This window comes from Ptychodera flava, chromosome 7 (assembly GCF_041260155.1).
Source record: "Ptychodera flava strain L36383 chromosome 7, AS_Pfla_20210202, whole genome shotgun sequence".
Taxonomy (NCBI): Eukaryota; Metazoa; Hemichordata; class Enteropneusta; family Ptychoderidae; genus Ptychodera; species Ptychodera flava.
Window position 1 is genome coordinate 7,318,872 of NC_091934.1, and position 11,971 is coordinate 7,330,842.

Sequence of the window (11,971 nt, forward strand, 5' to 3'; positions counted from 1 at the left end):
TGGATAAAGAGGCACATAGTAGCGCATGCAGAGCTCTAAATATACAGGAACGAACACTTTGCATCAGGGCATTATACAGGTCAAGATGAAAGAATTGAAATATCACCAACTTTAAGCATTACAATCAAGCATTGTTGGTCCAAAATATGCGTGGACGACCGAAGCAATGTAGTCAATGACATCAATTTGCTAAATACATGAGATTGCAAAATATGTCAAAAGCCAAAAGGTGAGGGAAAAATCTAGGCCACATGTCAATAATTAACGACGTGGCATTGTAAAATTCCCCTCGAACGGCTCTTTGCACAAACAGCTTTGTTGGTACTGAAGCACTTTCATTGACTGGAAATAACTTTGAAAGGGGGACAAATAAAGGACAGCATCATGTAAATAGTCGATGACTAATGTAAAAACCAGAGAATGGCAACTACAGCTTGAAGTTGAGCATGACATTATTTCTACTCACACAATTTGTTGACATAATGGTGGCTTTGCTGTTGACAAATTCTTATCGCATTGACCATTTTATTGTATGATCGTTGAAACCGGCAATGGCGACGGTTCATAGTGAAAAGGTTGATAGTACAAAACACAGCATTGACCCAACTTAACCCGGGGCGATGCTTGTCACAGAGTTTGGCCAACATGGCGGATTTTTTCAAGCTATATTCAGACTATTATCGAGTGCCCGGTGAATACACATTTAAAGGTGTATATTACGCCAGTTACGTCAGAAAGGAAGTACTTGAAAGGCCGGATATCTTCAAAATCAAGCCTGATGACTGTTTTGTTGTGTCTTACCCGAAATCAGGTAAGTACATTTTCATCGGCAGTCGGTATGCACTGTCAAATCTCGGGCACTTCCCCTCAGACAGCACCGTGACAACTCGAAATCGGATAAACAACTATTGTGTACTTCATTCCATTCTTGACATTGCGTAAGGTCAAATGGCCAATTATTATGACGTCTACACTGGACAAGTTACGAAAGGAAAGTTACAGAAGAGCATTACTATTGTTTACAGGTGTGTCCTTATTCCATGCATGTTGTACTAAATCCAAAGGAGTTGAACGTACTTTTTAAATGCATGGATAAACAGGCACATAGTAGCACATGCAAAGCTCTAAATATACAGGAACGAACAGTTTGCATCCGGGCATTACACATGTCAAGATGAAAGAATTGAAATATCACCAATTTTAAGCATTACAATCAAGCATTGTTGGTCCAAAATATGCGTGGTCGACCGAAGCAATGTAGTCAAGGACATCAATTTGCTAAATACATGAAATTGTAAAATATGTCAAAAGCCAAAAGGTGAGGGAAAAATCTAGGCCACATGTCAATAATTAACGACGTGGCATTGTAAAATACCCCTCGACCGGCTCTTTGCACAAACAGCTTTGTTGGTACTGAAGCACTTTCATTGACTGGAAATAACTTTGAAAGGAGGACAAATAAAGGACAGCATCACGTAAATAGTCGATGGTTGATGTGAAAACCAGAGAATGGGAACTACAGTTTGAAGTTGAGCATGACATTATTTCTACTCACACAATTTGTTGACATAATGGTGGCTTTGCTGTTGACAAATTCTTATCGCATTGACCATTTTATTGTATGATCGTTGAAGCCTGCTATGGCGACGGTTCATAGAGAAAAGGTTGATTGTACAAAACACAGCACAGACCCAACTTAAACCGGGGCAGTGCTAGTTAAATTTGGCCATTATACAGGTCAAGATCAAAGACTTGAAATATCACAAACTTTAAGCATTACAATCAAGCATTGTTGGTCCAAAATATGCGTGGACGACCGAAGCAATGTAGTCAAGGACATCAATTTTCTAAATACATTATATTGTAGTCTAACATTTTTTCTTGAGAGATTTCTTAATGAACGGAATTCCAAAAAGACATTGTCTACTAGACACCTATGGCCTGGATATGAGGGCTATAGCGCCCGTCTATTACCCTGAGGGGCCGTGTATTACCAGAAACACATCGCTATTCCCCGAGGCCGTAGGCTATAGCCCGAATAAAGACCAGGCTATAGGTGTTTTATAACACACCACATGCTCATGTCGTATTGTTATATATTTTTTAATGTGTTTTTATATTTTGCACGGCAACAATCCATTGTGACAAGTTTACTGGGCGATGTTTCCACAGCGGTTTCAGTTGTACGTGGTACCACTTTCTTTCAAAAATATTCTAAGCGACATCCTTAGTCGCACTTTAATCTTTTCCGTCGATAAGCTGTTCAAGTTCCTGCGCTGTTGGAATGTTGGAAAATGTCAAAAAATCAGTTTTAGAGAATGTGTCATCACCTATACCAGACGCACATCACGTTTTAGTCACCCGCCATTGTTGCAAAGCTGCAGACGACAATACGGTCACGTGACCGGGCGCTTTTCCAAATTCGGTCAGAACTATTTTACTAGGGAAACAACTTTTCAAAAAATACTATCTGACGTCATTTTTGTCGATCCGGCGGAGACTAGACGTATCTATTTTCTCGTCATGTGACGTATTCTAGCGAATCGCGACATGGAATGAGCATGTGGCGTGTTATAAACTCTGATATGTGATATCCAAACACTTCACTCGGCATCGTTCGTGTATCTTACAGGAACGACATGGACATTGGAATTGGCACAGCTGATTATGAACAAAGGTGATACTTCGCATACGGAGTCTGCTCATCACTTCGACAGAGTACCTTACATTGAATACTATTATCCAAAGTTTCCTCAGTAAGTAGGCGAATTTCCTTCATCTCAACAAACAGCTAACCAGCGTTTTATTGCTCTTTGGAGAACGCAAACCATGATTTTTTCATGCTTTTATTTGCCATGGATTTATATTGAGTTTTTATCGTACTGTACACCACCTACTGGACTATATGAACACATGAATACCGTTTGCAGATCACTGTGACTGGCGATTCTTCGCCTGGCAGACTATCTCGGATTAGCTATCAACAACCATAACTTCTGGTTATTGAATCTATTCGACAGTTTGCAGTAGTCTCGCACTTATCGTTTAGTTTTCTGTATTCGGAAATTAAGAATCTTTGAAAATAAAATGTCAATCATTCTGGAGTGCAATGTGTGGTAGAGAAGCTAAAGCTATGTTTCATATTAGGTTGTGTTGATTTAAATGGTTCTGGAAAACAGTCACAGAATTCAACCCGTAATTAATTCTTTGAGCGCCAAAGTCAATTTTTGTGACCTATATCAAAATATACATGGGTCAACTTCTTTCTAAATTTTGCTACAATTTTGATAAAAATCTGGAGCAAATAAAATGTGATGTTCACTTGGCCCTAAATTGTCAAACGAATTACAGAAAAATTCAGAAAATTGATCAACTGTTACACTATATAATTTTGGTGGGAAAAGTTACAGCGCTTAAATGGTTAATTCACTCTAAATCATCTTTACGTCGTTCATAACAGCTCAGATGTGTAAAAGTTTGGCTGTGACTTGCAAAGAATACTGAACTCTAACGACCGCCTCACCTTAATGATGATACTAATGTTCATTGTATGATTTACTTCCTTGGCAATACATTGTCACTGACACTTTGTAGTTCTTACTTTTAACAACTGAAAGATGGGATGGACTGAAACTGATGGAAGGTTTGAAATCTCCACGTCTATTGAAAAGTCAACTTCCACTTCATCTCTTCCCTCCTCAAGCTCTTGAAATGGGATGCAAGGTAAATTCTCTTCTTATGATGAATATTATATTAAACCTTCCGAAAATACCTCTTAAATAAATTCCCAGAAAAATCCAAATCCATTCCTAATTTGGCATGCAACGAGTAGACATTGTTTTGATTTGCGGTGATTTATTTCATATTCATCATATGATTATTTGACTAACACTTATGTATGTATGTATGTATGTATGTATGTATGTATGTATGTATGTATGTATGTATGTATGTATGTATGTATGTATGTATGTATGTATGTATGTATGTATGTATGTATGTATGTATGTGTGTGTGTGTGTGTGTGTGTCTGTCTGTCTGTCTGTCTGTCTGCCTGCCTGCCTGCCTGCCTGCCTGCATGCATGCATGCATGCATGCATGCATGCATGCATGTATGTATGTATGTATGTATGTATGTATGTATGTATGTATGTATGTATGTATGTATGTATATATGTATGGATGGATGGATGGATGGATGTGGATGGATGTATGTATGTATGTATGTATGTATGTATGTATGTATGTATGTATGTATGTATGTATGTAGGTATGTAGGTATGTAGGTATGTATGTGTTTTGTGCGTGTATCTTGATAGGCGAATGAATGGATTTAAAGATGGACGGACAGACGTAAGGATGGATGAGTGGATGGATGTTTTCACTGTATAAGGGCAACAAACTCCCTCAAGCAATGTGTATTTGAATATCGTGGTATGTAGATCACAGTCTAATGCACCGAATGTTTGTAAGTGGAAAATGATCAAGTATGCTTACTGTCATTGCACAGAATAATCTTGTCACTGAACTCCGATGCTTACATTTTCAGATGATCTTTGTTGCACGGAACCCGAAAGATGTTGCTGTATCATATTATCATTTTTATCAAACGGTTCCTGAGTATGGCGATTATAAAGGACAGTTTTCAGATTTTCTTAAAATGTTTATGAACAAAAAAGGTAAATATTTACTCGTGTATATTTTTATCAGTCCATTATCTATTTACCTATCTATCTATTTACCAATAACTACCTACCTACCAATCAGTCCATGTGTGCTTACGTATGTTTTCATCTACCTAGACAGACCTCTCTCTCTCTCTCTCTCTCTCTCTCTCTCTCTCTCTCTCTCTCTCTCTCTCTCTCTCCTGCTATCTGCACCATTGTAGGTCTACACATGGGTGAGAATGAGTGTGTATTGTCACCTAAGCATGGGAAAGTCTACAAGTAATCTTTGATGAAATGGGAAAGATATATGATATACTGTGGAGATAAACTAAGTTCATATTTTGATGTTTGTTGTTCTTTGTCTATACCATCGTTTTTATTACAGCCGTGTCATATATTTTACATTTTCAGTGGTTCATGGTGATTGGTTTGATTTTGTGCTAGATTGGTGGAAATATATAAAAGACAATAATGTGCTGTTTCTAAAGTATGAAGACATGATAAAGGTATGAAGTAAATAAGATTCTGTACATTATAAGAATTTGGCATTAACTAAAATAAATGAGGAAAACAAATTGTTATAATATTGATAACATACTTATTTGTTGTGGTAAGGTCTGAACAGAATTAATTGACGAATCAGAATGTTATCATTGGTTTAATTATATTCCTTATAGAACCCTAGGGCAGCAACAATGAAGATTGCGAATTACTTGAACTATGATCTTAGTGATGACGTCATCGATAGGATCACCGACTACTGCTCCTTTGACAAGATGAAGGCTAACAAGGTTGTCAACTTTGAGGAGATTGAAGGACACGAGTTCATCAGGAAAGGTTAGTAAATACTTTGATGTATTACAACAAGGCAAACGATTTCGATGAATTTTTACGGACTAATTGCCAAAAAATTCTTACATGAGCATCGTTTTGGATAATAGCATAATAAAGTCGGATCTTAAATACATGTAAGAGTAATCTTTATTGTTTACCTGTCGCATATCTCTCTCACATTGCATCAAAATATTGAAATTTACAAACCTACGTTCCCTCAGTTTTAAACCCCTCACTTGATTCCAATTCTTTCGTGTTCTATCTTTCCTGTAATCGAAATAAATGTCAGCTATATCACATGGCATTGTACAAACACACAAAGTTTGTCTTATATTTTAATTGAATGTATTTTGCTGCTGTTGCAGGGCAAAAGGGCGATTGGAGAAATCATTTCACCGTTGCTGAAAGTGAAGCATTTGACAAAATATACGAAGAGAGAATGAAAGATTCTGGTTTGTCATTTGAATGGTGATAATATTTTTGATATAAATAAATAAAAAAAAAAATAAATAAATAAATCGAATTGCATGATGTCAGTTATTCAAAATTACAATTTCACTGAGAATCTCACCAAAAACCAGTTGTTCAGAAATATCAGACAAAGCAAAGCAAATTCAAAACATCACAAGAGGATTGGCCACTGGCAACAATATAGGTGAACCAAGGTTGTCACTAAGAAACGTCCATTTTTTTTACTGTGATAGCGATAGACAATAAATCTTTGTTCCAAGCTACTGATAACCGGTTGTTTCTGTGACAACTAATCAGATTATTTCCATGTGAAAAGTTGGGCTAATCGTGTTCAGGCGCTGTTGTTTTTTATAATTGCTGTAGAGTTTCACAATGACTGTTTTCCTTCCACGTGACAGTTCAGTTCTCACAGGAAATTGGTTTGAGCCAAGTATTAACCATAGAAATACATTTTGTCCAAAAAATTAAATTGCGATCGTGGATAGTGATAATATATGGAATGTAATCATATTATCATAATGATAGAGTTTGTCATAATTAAGATGTACAATTACTTAGTTTCACGACAGTAAATTCTAACGGTCTTAGAATGAAAGATCCATCGCTCGAGAGCTCTCTCTACGGGGAGCGTAGAGAGCCAAACCCCCACAAGCGACGGATATTTTCAGTCTAAAACAGTTTAAGATTACATTATTTTTCCTCACATTTAACTTTTCTAGTCGTACAAATATTTTCTTTAACAAGTTTTCCTCTTCGTATTTTTTTCGCTCCGACCACCAAGTCCCCAGAACTCATGGTGTACCATGACCACTTTCTAAGGCAATCTCTATTTTGCGCGCCAAGTATGAAGTCTGTTCGGAAAGGGTTGGAAGCTATTTCCCGCCTGATTGTTCAATTGCCTGGTTTCATTATGTGACGAGCGGTAAGGTGATTTTGGTTACACTGCCCTTTGAAAACCACGCATACTCAAAGTAGCTTCATATTTCAAAACGAAAATGTCTTAAGACCATGAGAGAAGTAGATGTAGGGCAGTGGACAGTGACTCAATTACTCGACTCAACCACTCTATTTTTCCGGGCTCCCGATGGCTATCTCTTTTTCTAGCTCCCTCAGGAAAAGTTTGCGTATTTTTTGGGAATAACCGAAGATGCATATTTGAAATATGTGTTTTTGCAACACGTGTTACAAAAGAAGCAGTACATAGACCCAAACTTTGCGCCGTCAAACGACACGATTGATTTTGTCCTGTAAAGTACTGTTGAAGATACGCGGTTTTCCGATGAACAGATGCCACCTATGCGCAGTACAGGAGAGCTGAGCCCAAAGTATTGCAGCGCCGACAACACTACACTCCACGCATAAGTTCCCAAGTTGTGGCAAGATGGCCGACTTTTTCAAGCTGAATTCCGACTACCACCGAGTACCTGGGCATTTTACTTTCAAAGATGTGTATCTTGCGGACTTCGTTCGAAAGGAAACGCTTGAAAGACCTGATCTCTACCCGATCAAGCCGGATGATTGTTTTGTTGTGTCATTTCCAAAATCTGGTAAGTTGCTCGTGTAAGGCCTGATATGTACACATCAGAAGTCATGTAAAGTTTGTAACATTTCCACTAGACCGAGAAGTGGAAATGGAAGTGGATTGCATTTGAAATGGCGGGCCCGTTCAAAGTCGACCACTCGTCGCAGTAGAAAAGAAATGTACTTGAAAGTATACTTGAGGGCATGTTTATTCAATTCCTTCATTTTATTACTGATTTGTCAGGTCTGAGCTGTCAGGAATATCTGTACATTGTGCCATATAGTGGGAGGAAGTCAATCGTCCGAGTATTAAAACTACGTTTCACCAATTTGTCGGAGCAATAGATAGACGAGGCGTACTTTAGGTCATCATTTCAGCAAATTTGGTCTACATCTAAAATGAGGGTAATGCAAATTGGATGATGGAAACATCAGTGCAAGTCTGACACTTGTTGATTAATCCATTGCAATATGTCCACTTCGTTCTGCTTGCCCTATTTTTCGTTCCATGAATAATTGTGAGCGGTCGCACTCATCATTCACCCGACGGCTATACGATGCAAATTTGTCTAAAATGGGCCTGAGTCAAGATTCGCCACCTTTGGCCGTATACCTCCACCAATAGACCCTCGGGGTAACTCCCATGGTCTATACCCAAAACTCGAAATTGATGCGATTGAATGGTATTTGGTAAAACAGAGGTTCACACTGTAAAAATAGCGGACGCTAGACGCGTCTTTACGCGTTCAAAATGTACATGTCGGTGTTCAAATTTGAACGGCTAGTGTTCATATTGTTAACACTAGTGTTCATAATATTAACAATGATGTTCTAAACCTGAACACTATGTGTTAACAACGATCTCCTTCAAGTGTTCAAAAACTCAGCATCACAGAAATTTTACAATACTGTGAAACAATTAAGTCTTTTGTGTTTTTTTCTTTACAATGGGTATATTAAATTTACTACTGCCTCGCTGTCCGGCAAAAGTACACGGATTTTGGTGTAACCGAATTTCACACTAAGTGAAAAATATTTACGGCCTATAATTGCTGAAAGCATGTTTTTTCTAAATAAGGAAGTATACAAAATAATTTTACACGTTTATTACGGGTTGAAAGTTTAAAAATTAGAAAAGAAAATCAGAAAACCACCATGAACGTTTTAATTTTAACATCGGCGTGCAAGAGGCGTTCTACTTGTTAACACTTGGTGTTCAAGTTTGGTGTCTTTTCCTATCCCATGATGCATCAAAACGGAAGTTGCGACATTTTTCTTGAAAGAGCACCCTGAAGTCGTGATCGTGCGGAAGCAAGACCAGAAAGGGTAAGTTTCCTCTCCAATATAGTGAAAGGTATTAGATTTTTTTAAGCATCTATATTATCGTCCTTTGAAATTAATTGTATTGTACCTTGAAATAGCTTAACTACGTGAAGAAACCTTTTTTCTTTCAGTGGCTGCTATACCAACAACTAGCTGTGACTACGCAGTGGTAATTTTAGCCATGGCCTATCGATCGATCTCACTCGGGTCGAGGGTCATCGCAACACAACTGAAGCGATAACCCTTGACCTGAGCGCGATCGATACGCCTTGCATAGTACCGCTGCGTAATCACAGCTAACACATGTCTTTTAGTAGACACAATCGCATGTAAAACATCAGTTAAACATCGTAGAGTATACAATGTATTGTTTCAGCATATGAGAGTTTGGCTTTTTAATTTTAATCAGTTCATGACAAGAAGCAGCAAATATTTTGTAACAGTATTCGAGAGAGGCACTGTATATGAAAGTCTCCCCTTTTCTTTAACCTAATCAGCACCTTGTCTTTCATTTAAAGTTTCATCTCGCCATATTACCTATTGTTGCATTTTTTCAGGATGTAAAAAGTTGGATTTAACTGAAAATCGAAGAGTTGTTATAGAAGCTGGTGGTACAGATAACGAAGAAGTTGAGTGTACAGATAGCTGTCTGGAAACAAGCTTGAGAACCTCAGTTCATCTCTAATGTAGATTTAAACTTCCAAGGGTCAGTAACTGAATTTTGATAAATTTCTGTATTTTTGTTCTGAATTAATCTAAGCTTTGGTAGCATGCTATGATCAACTAAATAATGCCGGAGAATAAGCTTTCACAGACGTGTAGTCTTCCTTATTTAAATTAAAGCTGAAAGCGACAGACCATTCAGAGTAAAAATGTCCACTCTGAATTACTGATTTTCTGAAATTTTCACTCTGAATTTTCTGTCACTTTCTGCTTCAATTTTTCATCCCCCTTGCATCTGATGAAGGAGACTTCACGTACTTTGAAAGCTTATGCCCTTGTAACATTTAGTTGATCATAGCCTGCTACCAAACCGTAAATTATTTTGTATTGTAGCTCAACACGTCTCTTGTACTTAGCAACTGGTTTTTAGCTTTGCTGTCAACTAAATAGGTGGATGTGTAGCATTGTCCTCAAATTTGTACATCCAAAGGTTTTTCTTCAAAACAGCCTGTACGAATCCTTTAATATTTGGATAACAGGTCCCAAGAGATTACCCTAATCAGATATGTTCAAATTATGATGAAATATGCAAATGTATATTTTTGAGGCTAATTTTGCTATTTTTTGGCAAAAATCTTCTTCTCTTTTACTGACGTCTTCAATATTTGGTAAACATGTCCCTAAAAATGACCTTCTTTAAATTTGTGCTAGTTGTGATGAAATATTCAAATTTTTATATTTCATGGCAATTTTTGTCATTGTTGGTCAAACAATCTTTAAAAAATCTTTTTTAAAACTGCTAATCGAACAGCTTTGATATTTAGGACGTAGATCTCTACTGATAGTCTATTTCAGATTGTTCAATTATGCAGAAATTTGCAACTGTGTATTTCTAGGACATTAAAGACATTTCAGACATTTTTAAGACATTAGGGATTACCAAAATGTGATATATTCAAGTTATGATGAAATGTACATTGTTTTCATTTTAAGGGTGATTTTTACCATTTTGGTAAAAAAATTGTATAAAAATTAATAGCAGGGTACACCAGAATTTGAAAGGTCTTACGAATATGTTTTAAATTTCTGAGAAGTATATTTTTGAAATGTCACCCATTTATTTCAGGGTTTATTTAAATATATTACAAACAAACAAACCTTTTTGTTTATGAAGGACTTTGTTGGACAAGAAAATAGGTTTTACCTAGCCAAGGACCCACTTTCCCCACTTTCTGCATGTTGGCCTTACTGTGACACTTTGAAAACTTGACATGCTGTGTTTACTTAAGTGTGGACAACTATATACCATGTGCACCAGAGAAGCCTTGACTAACTTCTTTTTTCTTCAAAATTTACTATTGTCTATATAAGAGGAAATGTCTTTAAGAAACCATCTTACAAAAATGGAGTATGCATTTCATACATATACGTCTTTTCAAGACAATAAATAAGCCAAATTTTGAGCTTTTTCAGATGATTTTTGTACGTTTTAAACAAGTATGAATATAACGTAATCCACAATATGGTGATTTTTATTGCTTATGTTTTTGATAGGAAGGTGTTAACACTGTTGGTTTTTTCGTCTGACAAACTTTACATACAAAGTTGCAATGTTAATTACCCATTTTACAGTAAATTATTGTATTTTACTCTCGAAATGTTTTGTGTATTTTTAGAATAAAATAATTTTACTGAATATCAATGGTCTGTAATGTTATTTCAAGGCTTGAACACCCCGTGAACGCCCAAAATTAAAGGTGTTCAACAAGCGCGCATCATGTGTTCTAGCCTTTAACACACTTATCGTTGAACGGCGTCCATGCGTTCAAACAGTGTTACAGCCCTTTGAACGCGTAAAAGCGTTCAATTTTTGAACGCATTTCCTGTGCAACGTGTGTTCAGATATGGAACACCATGGTGTTCAATATAATTTCTGATGAACACGTAGCGTTCAAAATCTGCACACGTGTGTTCAAAAATTGAACGTTGGTTGAACACGTAGTGTTAAATTTCTGAACGTCTGGAGGCGTTCAAAAAGTGTTACAAAAAGGCGTTTAATTGGTGTTCTATCCTTGAATATGGAAAGCCATAGCTGTCTTATAATGTATGATATCATTATGTGATGCGGACATGCCATTAGAGATGATGTTATGCCATTATGTGATGAAGTTATAGCATTATGTGATGAGGACATACCATTATGTGATGAGGTAATAGTATTATGTGATGAGATTATACCATTATGTGATGAGGACAAGCCATTATGAGATGATGTAATGCCATTATGTGATGAGGTTATGCCGTTATGTGATGAGGACATGTCATTATGTGATGAGGTTGAAGCATTATGTGATGATGTTATACCATTATGTGATGAGGTTATAGCATTATGTGATGAGGACATGTCATTATGTGATGAGGTTGAAGCATTATGTGATGATGTTATACCATAATGTGATGAGGTTATAGCATTATGTGATGAGGTTATAGCA

General features: G+C 36.8%; 1 protein-coding gene across 1 annotated transcript; it reads left to right on the forward strand.

Moving 5' to 3' along the window:
* The first annotated feature begins 577 nt into the window (after positions 1 to 577).
* LOC139136677 (sulfotransferase 1C4-like) lies at positions 578 to 5,997 on the forward strand. The gene is made up of 7 exons (XM_070704462.1): positions 578 to 811; positions 2,633 to 2,756; positions 3,618 to 3,723; positions 4,550 to 4,679; positions 5,079 to 5,173; positions 5,345 to 5,504; positions 5,867 to 5,997. The coding sequence occupies exons 1-7, from the start codon at positions 646 to 648 to the stop codon at positions 5,971 to 5,973; spliced, it is 888 nt and encodes a 295-aa protein (XP_070560563.1). The 5' UTR covers positions 578 to 645; the 3' UTR covers positions 5,974 to 5,997.
* Positions 5,998 to 11,971: the final 5,974 nt, after the last annotated feature.